We start from the raw sequence: 20,421 nt of genomic DNA, 5'->3' as shown, positions 1-20,421 counted from the left end.
CATAAGTAAATGATTCACCTTATAACTAATTTTCAAATATTAATAAGATTAATTAAAAATAGCGATTCCCAGCTTTTTTTTATCCACTTGGAGGAACGTGGGCGGGGGAGTATATGACAGTTTGATATACGTATTGGCGGTGGAGGGAAGGAGTCTAGTTTTAGGAAGTTATTCTCTCTCTCTCTCTCTTCTCATTTTACTTATCTCTCTGTGTCAGAAATAATTCATAATTTCACTCATGATTGGTCAGATATATGATGTTGCCATTCACTGGTCTCTCTCTCTCTCTCTCTCTCTCTCTCTCTCTCTCGTCTCTCTCTCCTCTCTCTCTCTCTCTCTCTCCGCTCTGTATTGTTGGCTGTAGGTATATATTTTTAATGGTAAAATGTTTAAGATGACTTTGAAATGATGTTAATAATATAACCTCAAAGATTAATACAGTAATAGGTTAGTAATTTTAGGTATATTTGAAGTAGGATGTTATTAGAGGTATACATTTGGTATCTGAACTTTCAAGATAGGCAGTTATAAGCATTTTTAATGGTGATTCTAACTATTCACGGGGGTGTCTGGTACACATCCCCCGCGAATACGTGGGGAACACTGTATAAGTATATATGCTGTAACGATAATTAATTAATGAATTTTCTTTATATTTTCAGGTCCATCCAGAAGAAGGAGGTCGAGATAAGAAAGGCCGTCAGTATTAGTTTTCTTGGCAGCACCAAGAAAATGAGTACAGTACGAGACCAAGATGTGGTACGCATGGAGTCTGCCTTGGCACTGTGGATATACGACTGCCGTAAGAAAAACATTCTCCTTGGTCGTGTATTCATCTGTGAGAAGGCACAGCAGCTCTATGCAAAATTTTCAAATGGCAGCAAGACCGAAGACAGCAACATAGCTAAAGAAGCAGACTTCTTACGCTTTGATGAGGCCTCTGATGAGGAAGAGCCACAAGCATGACCTTCTTCAGCTCTTCAGGGGTTTCAGGCTAGCAAGGGCTGGTTTCAGCGATTCATGTGCAGAGATTTCAGCTCAAGCATGTCTTGTCGCATGGTGAAGCTGCATCAGCAGACATGGACGCTGCAGAAAAATATCCAGAGCTTCAAAAAGCTAATAAGCGACAAAGGCTACTGTCCACAACACATTGGTTTTAACTTCATGTATATGATTTTATACTTTTATTACATAGTTTAACTGAATTCCTTTATTTATTATTATTATTTTTTTTACAATTTCAAACATCATTAGCATTACATACTTTATTCATTTTAATCTTTTTATGTTTTTTCAGGTCTTCAATATGGACGAGACTGGCCTCTTCTGGAAGAGGATGCCGTCACGTACATATAGTATTATGAAAGATGAAGCCAGAGCCTCGAGTTCCAAGGCACACAAGGATAGGGTGACCCTCATCATGTGTGGCAATGCGGCTGGCTTCATGTTGAAACCAAGTTTAATTTACAAGTCCGCTAAACCCAGGGCCTCAAGAATAAAAATGTGCTAGTGTTTTGGATGCATAACTCAAAGGCCTGGATCACCAAAGTCCTTACGAAAAGATGGTTCCTTCAGAGCTTCAATCCACAAGTTAAGAAATACCTTAGCGACTTGTGTATGGAGTTCAAGGTCTTATTGATTATGGACAACGCCGGTGGCCACCCTACTGATCTTTATTATGAGGGATTCCAGATCAAGTTCCTCCCTGCGAACACCACCTCTCTTCTGCAGCCCATGGATCAGGGCGTGATCCATGCCTTTAAGGCACTATACACCCGGAACTCCCTCGATCACCTAGTGAAGGCAATGGATGACGACAGTGAATTCACGCTGAAAGGTTCTTGGTGAAAATTCACGATTGCTACCTGCCTGAACGTCATCGACAGGTCACTGAGGGATATGAAGAAAGAGACCCTGAATTCCTGCTGGAAGAAGTTGTGGCCTGAGTGTGTGAACGATTATAAGGGATTTTCTCCACAAGGAATTCAGCATTCTGCCATAGACAATGCAGTCAAATTGGCAAAGACCCTTGGTGGAGAAGGATTCGACGACATCAAGGATGAAGTGGGAACCCTGATCGACACACACTCTGAACCCTTAACGGACCAGTGGAAGAAATGACCGACTCTGTCATCGACGACGACGAAGACTCGGCAGGTTCAGGGAACGAGGGGGATGAGGATGGGGGTCTTATCTTGGACTTCCTGAACAATTATATTAGGTTGTTCCAGGAGGCGAAGGAGACCATTTTGGAACAGGATCCTTGCCTAGAACGTGCCTTAAAGTTCGTCAATAGCATTGATAGGGCACTGAGCCCCTATGCACACCTGAGCACCATGAGGAAGCAGGTGCAGCAGCTGCCTATCACAAGCTATTTTTCAGTGGTGAAGGAGGCTCCTCCAGCCCCTGAAATACCTCCTGAGGAGGAGGAAGGGATGCCCCCAGGAGAAGACGTAACTCCTCTGCTTTGCTGTGCAGTCTTATCTTCATTTTCATTCGACTGCACAGCTAATTCATCATTATTAGTATCTTCAGTCAACATTGATCACTGGTGAGTACAGTACCCATTTGCTTTACGTAGTATTTACCATTAAACTTAGAAATATTGCTATATACACAAAGTGATTTAACATGACAGTTTAAGGTGGTACAATACATATATTAATGTATTTGGTTTTAACAATTTTCTTTTAATTTTTACAGGTATGTAGTACGTACGTAGTGCAGTGCCCAGCTGCATTACGTAATTCAGCACTGTCTTCTGATCACTATTGAGAGAAGCTACTCATATGATTAACTTTGTATATAACTGTATGTAGTATTTGTATACGAGGTATATACAGTGGTACCTCGAGATACGAAATTAATCCGTTCCGAGACGGCCTTCGTATCAAGAGTTTTTCGTATCTTGGAACACATTTAACATGTAAAATGGCTAATCCGTTCCAAGCCCTCCAAAAACACCCCAGTAAATTATATTTCCAGGCCTAAAACACATGTTCTTGGGTTACGACGGAAGAAATATGACTCCAAAAAGGCAAAATACTGTACATACTTGAGTATTATCAACTGCATATAATGTTCAAACCCATTTTTACTGCATATATTAGGACTTTGGCATATGTCCCTTAGCAATAAGCCTAGCCTATGTTAGCGGTTGCTACTGTAGCCTAGTCTATGATTCTGACTTCTAATCCTAAGAGCTAAAAGCTTAGAATATGCCAATAAAATGTATAAATAATCAGTATGTACTCATTTCAAATAATTATCAATTAATCATTAACTATAATACACAAACAAACAAAAAACAAACCTTTCAATCGATTGTTTACATTCAGATCTTACCCATCTTACGAGTATGAAACGAGCGCCAAGCAATCATTTTTCCTAGCACACAGTAAGCCATAAATTGTCATTAGTATCTCTCTTCAACTAATGAAACCACCAAACAGTATAATAACCATTCATTTCTATTCTTTATTCTATCTTTACCTAACGGAGATACCGAGTTACTGACAGCTATAATGAAACACGTAATACGTATACGTAACGTAATAATAAAGCAGAAGAAGAATTCTAAAAAATGCGTATTTGTTGGCAGTCTGATTTATTTTATATTTTATGATATCTAATTCACATTTTTTTTATTAAATGTATTGCATGTACTCATTTCAAATAATTATTAAGTAACCATTAACTATAACAAACAAACAAAAAAAAAAGCTTCCAAACGTCTGTTTACATCCAGCACTTATGAGTATCGAACGATCGCCAAGCAATCACTTTTACACAGTAAGCCATAAATTTTCATTCTCTCTCTTCAACTACTGAAACTACCAAACAGTATAATAACCATTCATTTCTATTCTTTATTCTATCTTTACCTAATGTTTTTTTTTTATAAATGTATTGCATGAATACTAAGTTTTTCAATTTACAGCAACCTTTTACCAATAGAATACTTCAAGCACAAGGGGTAGATGCTGACCAATAGGAGAGCAGGACCTTATGGGGTGACTAGCATCAGGAACCAATGGGAGAGCGGGAGAATGGTGGCGAGTTTACTCAGTTGGCGGCGCGGGAGTTTTAAAATTGTTCTCGGTGGTCCGGGCGAATCTCGGGACTTTATAGCAACAACCTTTCGTATCTTGAAAACTTTTCGTATGTAGAGCAGTAAAATTTTTCGTATTGGCTTTCGTAACTTGGATTTTTCGTAAGCTGAGCCTTTCGTATCTCGAGGTACTACTGTATGTATAGTATTTATGCATTATATTATTAAAGTGTTTGAATGATGCTAAAGTATTTCAATATCCGAGGAAATGGTAGTAAATTTCCCCACAATGAAGTTGGGTACGTAGGTATATCTAAGATGACTTAAATTATAAAAGCCTTTTCTGGGTCGACCTGCGTTCGCAGGTGAAGAGGATCCTGCTATCCACTTTTCTAGTATAAATAGGTTCTAAATATACCAGAGAACTACTAGAAAAGTGGATAGCCCCTTTTCACCGGGCGACACAGGTCTCTCCCCAGAAATAGATTTTTCCTTCGTCAAAATCCCTTTTATGTATAAACTAGCTTTTGCAACGACACATATCTTACGAAAAATTAGTTATGTGAAGATGGTGTTAGTAGTAGAAATGATAGTTATTGTATCGTTAAAAATATCAAAATAAACGAAGTCGCAAAGCCGATTCTATGTCAGTTTTTCCTAAACGCATTGACTAAAAGGAAAACGTTATTTTGGTTGTTTTATCACTGCTACAAACCCATAACAATGCAGTGTACGTATGATCATTCTAAACTATTATTCACTACCAAAATAACGATGATATTTTGTATTGAAAATGAATGTTACATATATTCCAAACATTATTACTACCATGACTAGTACTATCAAAATTTTGAAAGATAACCTTGCTGTGAACGCTACCATATTTTGATTTTCATATACGTACGTACATTTTGTCAGCTGGCTGGCCTCACATAGTAAAAGTTGATTTCACTGATATGGGATTACTCCACGAATAGCCTTTTTATTATGAAGATATGACGATAATATATAAGGTAAAAAATGCTTTTACGTATTTCGTTTACGCTTCGTCGCCAATAGCTAACAACAATTCTCTATGACAAATATCGTTTGTTCGACTTCATTGTTCGGAGAAGTTATATACGTATACTACCAAAATAAGGGATTTTGACGAAGGAAAAATCTATTTCTGGGAGAGGGTTCATGTCGCCCAGTGAAATAATCCTTAAGTTCATTATTTCTAGGTAAATGATACTAACATTATACCAGAGAAAAAATAAATTCAGGAGGATGTCAGAATAACTGACTCGCTCACCCTAAATAAAAAGAGGGTGTCGGTATGGAGCTGGTGCAAGTGAGACCACTACCACGAACCTCTTGTCATTTAGAATTCTCCTTCATCAAAATCCCCCTCCTGAGAGAGCTGATACACAGTCGGAGTCAGCAACTACTACTACTACTACGCTACCCACCACGCCGACTGCAGCGCCTCTGGTGGCCATCCTTGTAGTTAGATGCCAATCTTGGGCTGCAGGGCAGGGAACAGGGGGGGATTTCACTGGGCGACACGAACCCTCGCCCAGAAATAGATTTTTCCTTCGTCAAAATCCCTTTTCTGGGCACAGTTCGTGTCGCTTCGTGAAATAGTACCAGAGAATTAGCACAAGATTGGAAAAAATAAAAAAGAGAAAGGTCTCAATAAAACAAAGGAAGTAAAAAAAGAATAAATATAATCTGATTGAGAGCTTACAAGTTATCATAAAATAAAGTTAACTTAAACTAATGAAACAAATTATATACAGTTAACCTTAAAATCATACTTAAACTAACTTATGATAACTTATCTAATACAAGTGAGGTTCAATAAAACAGTACATAAGGGAAGAACACTCACTGAAACTTATATATGTAAATCACAAACAGCATCTCAATTATATGTTGGTGTGCTTCCCTAGCATAAAAATAAGGGGAGCAACACCGATTAGTTACAAAAGCTTTATATATACAATATAGTTGTGGGTGCCCCTAGCAAAAAAATAAGGGACACACCACTATATGTAGCCTTCTAAGCAGCTAAGGCTGAAGGACCAAAGGAGCATAACGGTAGGCTTAGGTGCATTGTTAGTTGAGGCAGGTAGAAAGGAGATCTGGATCTTCAACTACAACTACTGAGCAGTGTCAGGGGAAACTATGTTTCCCGCTGCCACTGCCGGAAATTTTAAAGATTCCAAGGACTTTAAATAATGACGCTTAAAAACTGTCGGCGATTTCCAGCCTGTATACTTCTTTAAGTCATTAAAGTTCATATGCTGGAAATAATTAATGGAGGTGGCTACTGCCCTGATGTCATGGGCTTTGGGGAATGAGTCAGGATTTGCTTGTTTAATATAGTAAAGGATTTGTTGCCTAATTCCCTTCATTGAAATAGTACCACCTTTTTCCCTCATGAAGAGGGGGCTTGAGGATCTAGAGGATGTCCTAGACAGAAAGGCTCGTAAGGTCGTCACCGGACAAAGAGAAGGGTCTTGTGGAAGAGGGATGACCTTCCAAGGGGCCCACCTCATTAAGGGATCCTCATTCTTTGCCAAAAAACTACGATCTGGAGACAGTAAGACTTCTCCTGAGGGGAGGAATTCTACATGTCCAGCATCTCTGGAAAGGGCCGACAGTTCTGATATTCTGGCTCCTGAGGCCAAACTTAGTAAGAATAGAGTTTTCCTCAGTAGCATTATATATGTACAAGAAATGTTGTCAGTGTCTGAAGCCAGCTTGAGAACGTCATTCAAGAACCATGAAACTGAACTAGGCCTTTCAGAAGGTCTCAGCCTAGCACAGGCTTTAGGAATAGACGTAAAGTAGGAGTCTGTTAAGTCTATTTTAAAACCAAACTGTGAAAGATTTTCTTTAAAGCTGACTTATTAGTGGTGATAGTACTAGCTGCTAATCCTTTTTCGAATAAAGATCTGAAGGGGGATATAGCCAGGTTGACTGTCATGGTTCTGGTGTTTGTTTCCTTCAGGAAAGTTGCTAACTTCTTAACAGCAGCATCATACTGTCTCAAAGTTGATTCTCTCTTATCTGATTCTAAGAAAAGAATATTCTGAGGATCAATATTTGCATCTCTTTGAGCTGCAAACTTCATGATGTCCATAAAGTTAGGGGTTTGAGAATTCCTGAGGAAGCAAACACAGTCCTCATTTGTACTGACTGAGATAGTTTGGCATTGGGGATCCGTCGAGGTCAGAGACCCAATTCCAGAAGCAGAGGATACCAGTTGCTCTTGGGCCAGTCCGGGCCTACTAGAGCTACTTGTCCCTTGAATGTCCTGAGTTTGTTCAGGACTTTCAATAGAAGATTCACTGGAGGAAAGATGTATATCTTCTCCCACTGATTCAAATCTATGGACATGGCGTCTATGGCATAGGCCAGAGGGTCCAGGTTGGGGGCCACATAGCAAGGGAGCTTGTGGTTCGTTTGAGAAGCAAATAGATCTACTTGGAGACCTGGAACACTCCGGCGTATCCACTGGAATGAATTCTTGTCCAGGGACCACTCTGATTCTAGAGGAACTGATCGAGACAGAGCGTCTGCTATCACATTCCTTACTCCCGCTAGATGGGTGGAGGATAGATGCCATTTGTACTTGGTTGCTAGAGAGAAAATGGCTATCATGACATGGTTCACATGTTTTGATTTGGATCCTCCCCTGTTGATGCAGTGTACTACTACTGCGCTGTCCAAAACCAGCTTTATATGAGAGTTCTTTGCTGGTAGAAGCCTCTTCAGAGTAAGGAATACTGCCATAGCTTCCAAAACATTTATGTGAAGCCGGCGGAACTGAGATGACCAAGTTCCTTGAACCTTCTTGAATTGGGAATATCCTCCCCACCCGCTTAGAGAGGCATCTGTGTGAATAGCCAATGCCGGAGGGGGAAACTGGAGAGGAACTGATTTGGACAGGTTCTTTGTCTCCGCCCATGGGTGGAGACGTTTGCGAAGAATCTGCGGGATTACTGGCAACTTGTCTCGAGATTTGACATTTGCTCTTGAGCGCCAAACTCGATTTATGTCTTTCAATTTCTCTTTCAATAGAACGTCTGTTACTGACGCAAACTGGAGTGAACCTAGGATCCTTTCCTGGTTTCTCCTTGACGTTCGTTTGCACTTGAGGAATTGCCTTACTGACTTGGCTATTTCTTTCCTTTTGACCAATGGAATTGACAGAGTGTGGGAGGTTAGGTCCCATTGAATGCCGAGCCACTGAAAACGTGACTCCGGTGTGAGCCTGGACTTTGTCCTGTTTATTTGGAACCCTAGATGTTCCAGAAATTGGATTACTTTGTCTGTGGCTCTGAGGCATTCCTCGACGGTTGTTGCCCAAATCAGCCAATCGTCGAGGTATGCTACTACCATTATCCCTTGTGATCTCAGTTGTTGTACTACTGCTTCCGCTATTTTCGTGAATACCCTTGGGGGCTACGTTCAGCCCGAAGGGCATCACTTTGAAAGAGAATGCCTGGTCTCCCAACCTGAAGCCTGGGTATGGGCGGAAGTGTCTCGCGACTGGGATATGATAGTATGCGTCTGTAAGATCGATAGTGGTGGTGACGGCCCCACAGGGAAGTAAGGTCCGCACCTGCGAGATAGTCAGCATTTTGAACTTGTCGCAACGAATGAGCCTTTCTTTGGCACGCTGAATAATCGTCCTTGAAACTTTAAATGCTTGACTCTTGACACTACCCCTTTCTGAAGGAGCTCTTTCGCATACTCTGTCAATTCCTTTGTTGGTAATTGAAGGAATGATTTGGATGGAGGGGGACCTTTGATGCAACTCCACCCCAGCCCTTTGGACACAATGCTCTGTGCCCAATTGCTGAATCCCCACCTGTGACGGAAGAGAAACAGCCTCCCTCCTACCTGAGAGATCTCACTGTTGTTGTGCAGGGCGTGCTCCGCGCCCTCCACGGAAGTGTTTCCCCCTGTTGGTTGCCCTTCCGCCACCCCTCTGACGAAAGGCACCACTAGCCCTGCTTCCCCTTGCAAACCTATTAATGGTTTGAAAGGCTTGGCTTTCAAATACAGGGTTGAAAGCCGAGGAAACAGCGTAGGAGGTCGAGGGCTGGCTTTGGGAAGTCAACAGGAGGATGGGCTGGTTTTGACCTTTCGCAGCTGCCGGTTGCACGGGTTGTGAGACTGGAACTGCTTGAACAAAATGTTGCTGCTGCTGTTTTTGGAAGGGCGGGAACTTCCTGGTCTTTTTCAGCTTTATGGAGCCAGCAGGAGGATTCTCAGGCTTCCTATTACTGGAAAGACCCCAGCGCACCCTAAGGCTTTGGTTAAGCCTGGTCGCCTCATGCTGCACTTCATTGACAGCCGATTCTGGGAAGAGGTCAGCCCCCAGATAGTAGAAGAAAGCAGCTTGTTCGGCTCGTGCCGAATTGTAGCTTCCTGCAGGACATGTTTCCTGCAGTTCCGTCTCGCTACCACAAACTCGTACAGGTCCGACTGTACAGTTTGTGCTTGTGCCTTTGCCAGAAGTTTGAACAGAGGCTCCGAACCGTAAGTCAAGGCGGCAACCTCTGTCATCACTAAGGCATTCAAAGTTCTGCCTAACCTAGTCCTTGCCTCAAATTCGGCTTGGATAAGGTTATCCGGCAACCTAGGAAGTCTCTCCCCGAACTGATCAATGGCACAGTCCGGCTTGAGCTTTCCTACCGTGAACGTTGCTGGCAAGTCTTCCCAAAGTTCCCCAAAGGCTGGAAAGAGTGGGGACGTCGGGTCTGATTCCCTAAGCTGAGGGAGAGGCTCATCCTTCATGGCAGCTTGGATGGTGACCTCGGCTATCTTTGTTGTGAAGGGGAGTGGTGCCTCCTCCTCCGTAGCAAAGATTGTAAAAGGGCTCTTAAATGCCTGGAGTTTGGTATTAGTACAATCCCAATCTTCCAGGCATCGTACCCACTCCCTCTGAGCCTGCTCTCGACTGTACAAAACAGTCTCCTTAGGGATCTTGTCTTCCCTGTTCAGAGCTGCCTCCGTTAGCCTAGCACATCCCATGAAAGGCGGTTGTAGACCGGCGGGATGGAACTCGAAGTCCTCGATACGATGAGTTCCATAGTCCGGGATGGAGATCATACCATCCTTGAAGGGAGCAAAGGCTGCTACCCTCCAAGGATTGCTCATAGAGAAGGGTGTTGTAGTCAGGCAACGAGGTAACTCCGGCACCTGCTACAGGGAGAACGGCTGGAGGCGCTTGGCTCAGCCCTGCCAGTCTGTTCTCCTGGTCTGTCAGACGATCAGAAATATTCTGAATCGACTGGCCGGACTGAGTCAACGAGGTGGAGATCTGGGCGAACATTTGATCGAATCTGGTATTCATCAAAGATCCGACCATGTCTCCTACCTGTTGCATGACCCCTGCCGTGAAAGCAACAGGATCGAAGGGACCAACAGGACTGGCCTCGACAGGGGTCACTGGAGGAGCTCTGGTAGAAGAGGAAGGTACTGGCTCGGCGGGAGCGCGGACCTTCTCTTTAGAGGATTTACCTCTCGACCCTTTCGAATGCGAAGAGGAAGTCTTCGCTTTCCCTGCTCCGGGATGGTGAGCCGGAGACTTATGGGAAGATGAGGAAGACGACGTCCTCTCCAGGGTCTTCTGCTCTCTTTGCCCCTTCACCTTGGGGACTACTGAGGCAGTAGGCGTCTTAGTAGGAATCTCTGATTCCGTGAAGCCTTGGAAGGAAGCAAAGGAAGGGATAGGCGAAGAAGATCCAGAAGCGTCCAAGGGAAGCCCTTGGGCGCCTAACAAACCCACCTCAACCAATAACTCACCTACACCTACCGTCATTGGCTCTACATTGAGGTCCAGCGTCGCGACGTCTGCCGAGATGTCCTGGCCTCCCCCTTCCATCAGGGCCTGCTCCACCTGTTGCTAGATGACGGCGATCGTCGACTTACCGCCCGGGAAGATCCGGACAGCCATACTCTTGTCCAATATATATGGCTGCCCCTTCGGCGCGTTCTTGCCGAAGCCACCTACCCAAGCTTTCAGGGTAGCCGACGTGGCGTTCTTAACGGCGGCAGCCTGAAAAAGAGGGTCATTGTAGTCCTTACAACGAAGCATTATAACACAAATTTGTGATAGTATATACCAGGAAAGAATATACCTACACTGGTATATACTTACTCCGTCCGAAAACTGTTCCACCAGCTCGTAGCAGATGGAGCAGACTTCGTGGTGCCACACGATCAAGTCCTTATGGTGGACGGCACAGGGAGCGTGCGAGCGACAGACCTCGTGCCTGCAAGGGTCCTGGAGGACGGCGTTACACCCGGCCTCCTGACAGTTGGTAGCCTGTAAGTGGATAGATACATAAGTATCAACGTTATACACTATCAGGACCACTTATGATGCTCCGCTGCATGCCGGAGTAGCATAAAATTTTTGGGCATAATTCTCCCCTGTAATCCGTGTGGGAGAGTCCATGGGACATGGTAAACTGGTTGAAATCCCCGGTGTACGCCAGAGAGTAAAATTTAGATAAACCAGATACCTATCATACACCTATAGTTGAGTTTCAAGGAGGAGTACGACACGCCGGAGAACGAGAGAGGATTACCCATAATTTAAAACTAAATAAAATAAATTAAATAATTTGGAGCGTGGAGCTCTGTCGTAAAACCCCTCCGTCAACCGCCGGGCCGCTCGGATAGCAAGCGGGCGCTCCGTCAGCAGACGAAGGGGACTATGATACATAACGGGGAAAGCATGTAGGACCGACCGATCCCCCTACCCCTTCAATAGCTGGCGGAGTCAGCTATAACAAGGGAAGAGAGAGGGGGGAGGGGAAATGTGTAAAAGGAACGCCGGAGAAGGACTGATGCGGGCAGAGGGGGTGGCCAACCCCCCCCGATCACACCGGAACTCCCTCGAAGCTCACAGAGAACATGGACGGTCCAGCAGTACTCCTTACAGTTCATAACTCCCGTGACCCCCCTAAAGGGGGGAGGAGGGGAGTGGTGCTCGGATGGTTGCTATAGCGACCGTGAGCGAGCGAGGACAGACCCCCCCTCCACGAGGGAGGAGGGGAAGGGGACTGGGACTAGGGAGACCAGTGGCTCGACGCGAACGCAGGTGGACCATGAGGTGATAATGCAACAAAACAAAGTCTAGGTCGAGCTGACCACGTGAGCGAGAGTGGACCACAAGGCGATAATGCAACAAAACTAGCCTAGGCCAAACTGATCGCCCTGACATGCAACCCCTAAAATGATAAATACATAGTCATAAAGAGAAAAAGGGAAATCACGAGTGAGAGAGAAAGGGAACGTCCAGGAGAAGTAGGCTAATTTCCCTGAAGGAAAACGAGCAAACTGCTCAGGAGCTGGCCTTAGCCGACACGTAAAACGGAGGGCAACGGCCAGGATGGCTGGACTAGAAGAGACATAATAAATAGTAATCACTCACAAGCCTAGACACCTAGACAAAGGGACATGCATGCATGAACACTAATCTAAGGCACAGGCAATGGATTTCCGAATAGTACGATGTAAAAAAATAAATGTTTGGGAACTTGTGTATCACGTGATAGAACCCACATATAAAGGTAATAAATACACTGGATAGATACCATGGTATGGGGGACCGAAGAATCTAACCGAACATGAGGCGAGCCGGCAAGGCCGCCATGCGCCAGACCAGGTGACTATTATCGGACCTAAAAAACGGTAAAAATAGTTCCTGGCTGACAAAAAAACTAGTGTAAAACCTTTCGGGGTACTTAACCCTCTTACGCCGAAGCGGTAAAAAAAAAAAAATTTCTCCCGTGTGCCGGAGGTGTTTCAGAGTGAGCACAGAAGCGGAAAATATATTTTTTTCAAAAAATCACAGCGCGCATTGGTTGAAGTTTAGTATGCAACCATCAGAAATGAAAAAAATTATCATTATCATATATAAATAATGCGATATATGATAGCGCAAAAACGAAATTTCATATATAATTGTATTCAAATCGCGCTGTGCGCAAAACGGTTAAAGGTAACAAGTTACTTTTTTTTTCGTTGTAATGTACACTAAATTGCAATCATTTTGGTATATAACACATTGTAAAATGATAAAAGCAACACAGAGAAAATATTATCACAAAATAATGCATGAATTCGTAACGCGAGGACGTAAACAAATATTTTTTTCAAAAATTCACCATAAATCTAAATATTGTCCTAGAGACTTCCAATTTCTTTCAAAATGAAGAAAAATGATTTAATATTACTATACTGTAAGAGTATTAGCTTACAATTGCAGTTTTCGACCATATCTGACGAGTTAAAGTTGACCGAATGTCGAATTTTTTTTATATTTATATTTTTTATATGCAATTATTTCGGAAATAAGAAAAGCTACAACCTTCAAATATTTTTCGTTTTATTCTACATGAAATTGCGCACATTTTCATATATAAAACTCTATGAAATGCCTAATATGAAACGGAGCAAATATTCCGAGAATGCTAGAGACTTCGAATTTGTTTCAAGATGAAGATAAATGACTGAATATTACTAGACTGTAAGAGTTTTAGCTTACAATTGCGTTTTTCGACCATTTCGGTAGAGTCAAAGTTGACCGAACGTGGTTTTTTTTCTATTTATCGTGATTTATATGCAAATATTTCAAAAATGAGAAAAGCTACAACCTTCAATTATTTTTGGTTGCATTCTACATGAAATTGCGCACATTTTCATATATAGAACTTTATGTAACGGCTAATTTAAAATGGTGCAAACATTACCACAATCGCACGTATGATTTTTTCGGAAGAGTTACCGCGCGTACGTAAAGAAAATGTTATTTTTTTCATAAATTCACCATAAATCGAAATATTGTGCTAGAGACTTCCAATTTGTTGCAAAATGAAGGTAAATGCTTGAATATTAACTAGAATATAAGCGTTTTAGCTTACAATAGCGTTTTTCGACCATTTCGGTAGAGTCAAAGTTGACCGAAGGTTGAAATTTTGGCAATTATTGTTATTTATATGAAGATATCTCAAAACTGATAAAAGCTACAACCATGGGTTGTTCTTAGTTGTATTGTGCATGAAATTGCGCACATTTCCATATATAAAACTTTATATAACGGCTAATTTTAAAATGGTGCAAACATTATCACAATTGCATGTATGATTTTTTTCGGAAGAGTTACCGCACGGACGTAAGGAAAAAGTTTTTTCATAAATTCACCATAAATCAAAATATTGTGCTAGAGACTTCCAATTAGTTGCAAAATTAAGGTAAATGATTGAATATTACTAAAATATAAGAGTTTTAGCTTACAATTGCGTTTTTCGACCATTTCGGTAGAGTCAAAGTTGGCCGAAGGTTGAAATTTTGGCAATTATCATTATTTATATGAAAATATCTCAAAACTGATAAAAGCTACAATCATGAGTATTTTATTGTTGTATTCTACATAAAAATGCGCACATTTTCATATATAATACTTCATGTAACGGCTAATTTACAATGGTACAAAAATTATGTCAAAGTGACGAAATAATTTCCGAGATGTGTCACAGATACTTTTTAGTGCGGCAAGAAAGAAATTCGCGCTTGCGCGCCTGCGTAACGATTGTAAACAAAACAAAACCTTGATCCGTGAACTCCCAGCATCCCCCAAGGCGCGTGATTCAAAAGTTTTAGGCTGGTAGGCCTGTAAGTATTTTTCCGCGAATTTAAAAAAAACTTTTGTAAGTCGACGTAAAATACGTCCAGTCGGCACACGAGAGACAAAAAATGTCGACGTAAAATACGTCCAGTCGGCGTAAAAGGGTTAACTTAGCTGCGGCGATAGCTGCTAATTCCATGATGAATAAAAATCCCAAGAAAAGCACACGAAAGTCACAGAGTAAAAGTGGCACATGTTTACCCAAGTTCGCTAACGAAAAGGATGTACACCAGAGGCGCTGCAGTCGGCGTGGTGGGTAGCGTAGTAGTAGTAGTAGTAGAAGTTGCTGACTCCGACTGTGTATCAGCTCTCTCAGGAGGGGGATTTTGATGAAGGAGAATTCTAAATGACAAGAGGTTTGTGGTAGTGGTCTCACTCGCCCCAGCTCCATGCCGACGCCCTCGTTTTATTTAGGGTGAGCGAGTCAGTTATTCTGACATCCTCCTGAATTTATTTTTTCTCTGGTATAATGTTAGTATCATTTACCTAGAAATAATGAACTTAAGGATTATTTCACGAAGCGACACGAACTGAGCCCAGAAAATAATGAAGTTCGAATTAATTTTAACCTTATTGTTATTACTACCGTAATTACACTACTACTATTAAGATTTCTAAAAGGTTTTTGAACAATAAATGTCGCTTTGAACGCAACCGTATAGTACATACTCCATTTTCGTTACGTTATATGTTTACATTTTGTGGATGGCCACTCGGACAATAAGTTGAGTGCAGTGATGTGGAATTATTCTTTGAATAGGCTACTTATCATGAAGATATGCCTAGAATATATAAGGTGAGAATTGTTTTATTACCTTTATTGTCAGTTGATATCATAATGTGAATCTGTTCGTGTATGTTGGTGGTTATCGCACTGCAACTAGGCTTAGACTACCAATGAACGTCATACATAAACATTGAATAGGCTATTTATTACCTTTATTGTCAGTTAATATCATAATATGAGTCTTTTAATGTATGTTGGTGGTTATCAGACAGCGGCTGAGGCTTAGCCCACCGAAAAACATCGCATACACAACACGACAAACCCGCGATGCAGCGATTCATACCAGCGATGTAGCATGAGAAGCGGTCCAAGAAAAAAAAACCCGTGAATAAATGATTCCATGATTACTGATCCGTGATTAAACGATGCCCCACTGTAGAACAGGGGCAGCCCTCGGGTTAGCAGCAGGGTTTCCGTTCCTGGCTGCCGACGCCAAGTGATTTTTGACGCTAAGCAATTTTAAAGCCTACGGCCGCTGCACACCTTCTTTCGAAATTCTAGACCAGTTAACAGCGCCCTAGACCAGTCAAAAGATGCCTTAATCCCGCAATGGTGCAATAAGTAAAATTATATTTATGCAGTATAGATCTATACAATTTACTGTACAGTACATTATAGTATCATAAATACTGTAAAGTGAAAAAAGCCTAGCTTTAATCCTTTGGGTGTCTAGAGGATGTAAAGATATTATAAGGTGTTATAAAGTGTACAGGTAGCTGTAGTGTTCAAGTCACGATAATTCGTCTTACGATAATCCGATTTTATGATAGAAATTATGATAGCCTAACTTTTTATCCCATCTTCTAGTTACTTGAGTTCAAAAACAGCAAAAGAGAATGATGAAAGTATGGTTTTAACGTTATATTCGTTGCATAAACGTGTACAGCCATGAACAACCAACGTGAAACTACTTTTTTTTTTCTTTTCTTTTTAAGTACAACCGAATTTGATAACATCCGTTTGGCTTGTATTTCAATCATTGTAATATAGTACACTATTACCGTAGTTGTTATAAATGACATTATGTAGAATAGAACGGAGATATATTAATGTAATAACTTTATTCGCTATACATCAAAGATCAATATAGATCAAAGATCAATATAGATCAAAGATCAATATAGATCAAAGATCAATCGGGAAATATACTGTTAAATTTAAACCTAGTTATAACTGAAGCTGAGAAAACTGTTCAAGCTGCTAATGTCTATTATCATGCATCAGCAACAAGGATAAAAATCCAATAAAAGTATGCCATCAAACACAACCATAGATATAATTGAGATAAAATAATCTTTATTGAGATAAAATAATCTTAATCAAAACTACTGGGCTTGAAAGAACACATTTTACTGTTGGTTTCACGCCAATATAAGATATATAACGTAAAGTTCGTATTATGATGATATAAAGGAAAATTGTGAACAGAATCACATAATTTTTCACGCAATAAACATGCCACCAACGTAATCTGTTAACGAAAAAAAAAAAAAAAAAGTTCACAATCACAACGAGGCATATTCAATTCATATTTCCACCTAAAAACACGTCATATAAGAAAAAATAACCTTGTCTGATATAAGTCAAGTATCTAGATATTCATTTATGCCAACGAAAAGCAAGAAAATTTAATCAGAATTGCATTAAATATGTCGAAACAAACTTGTGTTCGCCATCAGTTGATTTGAAACCAAAACATTTTTTTAATTTTTAATATCATTTGCATAACCTTTATGGGCTGAACGGTATTTCTACAAATGTATGTACTTGTTAAGACATAACGGCGCTAGCAGCGCTGTTGACCAAAAATTGTGCTGTAAAAATACCTTAAAATGTCTTATTTTTTAATGAATATTTTTGACGACAGCCGTAAAACCGATTCGCCGTTGAGCGATTGCACTGTTAACCGCGGGCCGCCTGTACTGCTCTTGGTCTCACATCACATCTTTTTATAAATTTGCTCATAAATATACCAAGGGGTTGCTGTTGGTTTAGTTCTTATCTTTAATGATAGTACGTCAATTATAAAAGTAATTTTGCAAAGAAATATTAGAAAAAACATGTATAAATCCCAAAATGTTACAGCATCTTCGTTCTAGGTAAATAGACATAAATATTTTACAACAAATATGCTCAGATAAGTTGAGGTGCCTGTGTATTTGAGATCTCGTTTTCCCATCACTATTGTTTATAATATATGATCTCATCATCACACTCTAACCAGTTCAAAGATGATACATTTTCAATATATCTCAATTTTCTTTGTCACTGGCCATGTCTCTGCTGCATAGAGTACTACTGGCTGTATGCACTCTTGCTGCTCTCTCAATTCTTGTTTCACAGTCCAATGTATCCCTTAGGTGATATAAATGTTCTACCTCTTGTAAGACTAACCATTCCACTTCACCAGGATTTTCCATTTCCATTTCTACCAGATTTGCTATTCTTATATGCATACATGTTATATTTTGCAATACTGAACAACTTTTGTAACACCCCATTACATTCAATATAAGTTATATCTTGGTAATACATTTTCAAACCATCACCCTCAGCTTTGCTTTTCTTGTTTGTTTCAGATCCTTTCCTATCCATTACGCTCTTTCCTCTTGTATTGAATTTAATAACCTCTTTCTTAGATTCTATAGTTAGTTACAAGTTATCTGAAGATAGCAGGTCCCACAGGACTTAATTTTTTTTACTCATATCATTTTCCATTATTTTAGTTAAGAGCAGAGGGCTCATGGCTAATCCTTGATGGACATCTACATTTATCTCAAATTTTCCCGATACAACTACGGATATCTTCACACTACACCTGGTGCAGTGGTACCGAAATATCAAGGGCCTGAAGATTTTCTGGTACACTGTGCCTTCATGCTTACCGAACTGTTTGTCTTGGTCCTCTACTATGTGCATACTTAAGAGCAAAAAAGAATACATGACATAATCTCATCATCTTAGCTTTCACTCTGTACAAGTATATTTAATTATATGGTGTTTATTTTATGAATACTTCAGATTTCTTACATTTAGTTCCAATTTAGCATATTTAACTCCCATTCTAATTCTGCCCATTAACAATATTTTTTTTTCTTAAACTGATACATTATGTATATATTCCAGCTTTTCTAGTTGGTCTTGTCTCACAAAGACAAAAACTTCACAGATCACAATGCCATGGCAATTTGAGCTGTAATTGTTGGGATTTAATGAAGTTTTTTCCATTGAGTTCCCATACACAGCAATGTGACAAATAGGGTCCTAGGCATTATTCAACTATATATAAATATATCTATTCCACCCTGTGGTGCGAGTGTAAGAATACTACCACTGTAGGTCCTGTATGTTGTAAAAGGTGACTAAAAGAACGGCTGCTGCCTTGCAGTCTTACTTTTTAGCAAAAGGCTAGGCCCAGAACCAATAACTGTAGAAACTGCTGCCTTACAGTCTTACTTTTTAGTAAAAGGCTATACCTACTGCCAATAACTGTGGAAATTGCTGCCCTGTGGGTGGACTTTTTAGTCAAAGGCGAGGCCCATCGCCAATAATTATGGTTGATGGCAGCAAGGGCATGTGGTCATAAAAACCCATGCCATAAAATAAACCATGCCTGATGTTGTAAGGAATATGATATGGAGAGAAGAGGTTTGGTGGAGGGTGACGCCTTTGACTGAAGGCAGTGGAGAAGGTGCATCAGGCAACTGACCCCTTAATGTAGGGATAGTAGTGGGAAAGAAGAAGATATAAACATATCGCATAATACCTTAGAGGTCTGCTGTATTTATTTACTGAAATCAGACTCAGAAACTATTAAAAATAAACCTTCCCACTTGCTCGGAGATGTCAGGTACTTAAGCTGTAAGGGTAAACAGGCTTGCTGTCCTAACTCACCTTCCTCATTCTTTGTAATGCTGGACATGTATGAACCTAATCCAACTCATTAACAAGGATCTAACTGGGGAATAAAGGTACTCTCCCCTACAAATTTGTTGTAGTACTTACTTTTTTGTTGTCCACTGGATGATCAGTCGTGGCAGTTTACAAAGAGTGATAAGAAAGGACCCTTTTGCAACTGTACCAATATGATAAGAGAGAAGAGTCTGCCAAGACCACCAGACAGGATGTTTGGCTTTTGTACGTCCCTCTTGCCTATTAAAACATAAAGCATTTCTTTAATTTTAAAAACATAATAAGCATTTGTACTAGTGAAAAGATTTACAATTCTGAAAAACATCAAGAGGTCTTTAAACCTCTTACGCCGAAGCGGTAAAAAAAAAATTGTCTCCCGTGTGCCGGAGGTGTTTTAGAGTGAGCGCGGAAGAGGAAAAAATATTTTTTTCAAAAAATCACAGCGCGCTTAGTTTTCAAGATTAAGAGTTCATTTTTGGCTCCTTTTTTTGTCATTGGCTGAAGTTTAGTATGCAACCATCAGAAATGAAAAAATTATAATTATCATATATAAATAATGCGATATATGATAACGCAGAAACGAAATTTCATATATAATTGTATTCAAATCGCGCTGTGCGCAAAACAGTTAAAGGTAACAAGTTATTTTTTTTTCGTTGTAATGTACACTAAATTGCGATCATTTTGGTATATAACACATTGTAAAAAAATAAAAGCAACACAGAAAAAATATTATCACAAAATAATGCATGAATTCGTAATGTGCGGACGTAAACAAATATTTTTTTTCAAAAATTCACCATAAATCTAAATATTGTCCTAGACTTTCAATTTCTTTCAAAATGAAGACAAATGATTGAATATTACTATACTGTAAGAGTATTAGCTTACAATTGCAGTTTTCGACCATATCTGACGAGTTAAAGTTGACCGAATGTAGAATTTTTTTATATATATATATTTTTTATATGC

At 40.4% G+C, this 20,421-nt stretch overlaps 1 protein-coding gene across 5 annotated transcripts in view; it reads right to left on the bottom strand.

Annotated features, from left to right (window-relative positions):
* The window catches only part of LOC135222868 (choline transporter-like 1), a 534,082-nt gene that overhangs the window by 150,154 nt on the left and 363,507 nt on the right, over positions 1–20,421 (bottom strand). For all 5 annotated transcript variants that reach the window (XM_064261214.1, XM_064261216.1, XM_064261218.1 and 2 more), the window contains exon 12: positions 19,543–19,689. In XM_064261214.1, coding sequence (XP_064117284.1) covers positions 19,543–19,689 — 147 coding nt within the window. The remainder of the gene's footprint in view (positions 1–19,542; positions 19,690–20,421) is intronic.

This window comes from Macrobrachium nipponense, chromosome 8 (genome assembly GCF_015104395.2).
Source record: "Macrobrachium nipponense isolate FS-2020 chromosome 8, ASM1510439v2, whole genome shotgun sequence".
NCBI lineage: Eukaryota > Metazoa > Arthropoda > Malacostraca > Decapoda > Palaemonidae > Macrobrachium > Macrobrachium nipponense.
The sequence above is the reverse complement of the archived record's forward strand: the minus strand, read 5'-3'. Positions and strand labels throughout refer to the sequence as shown.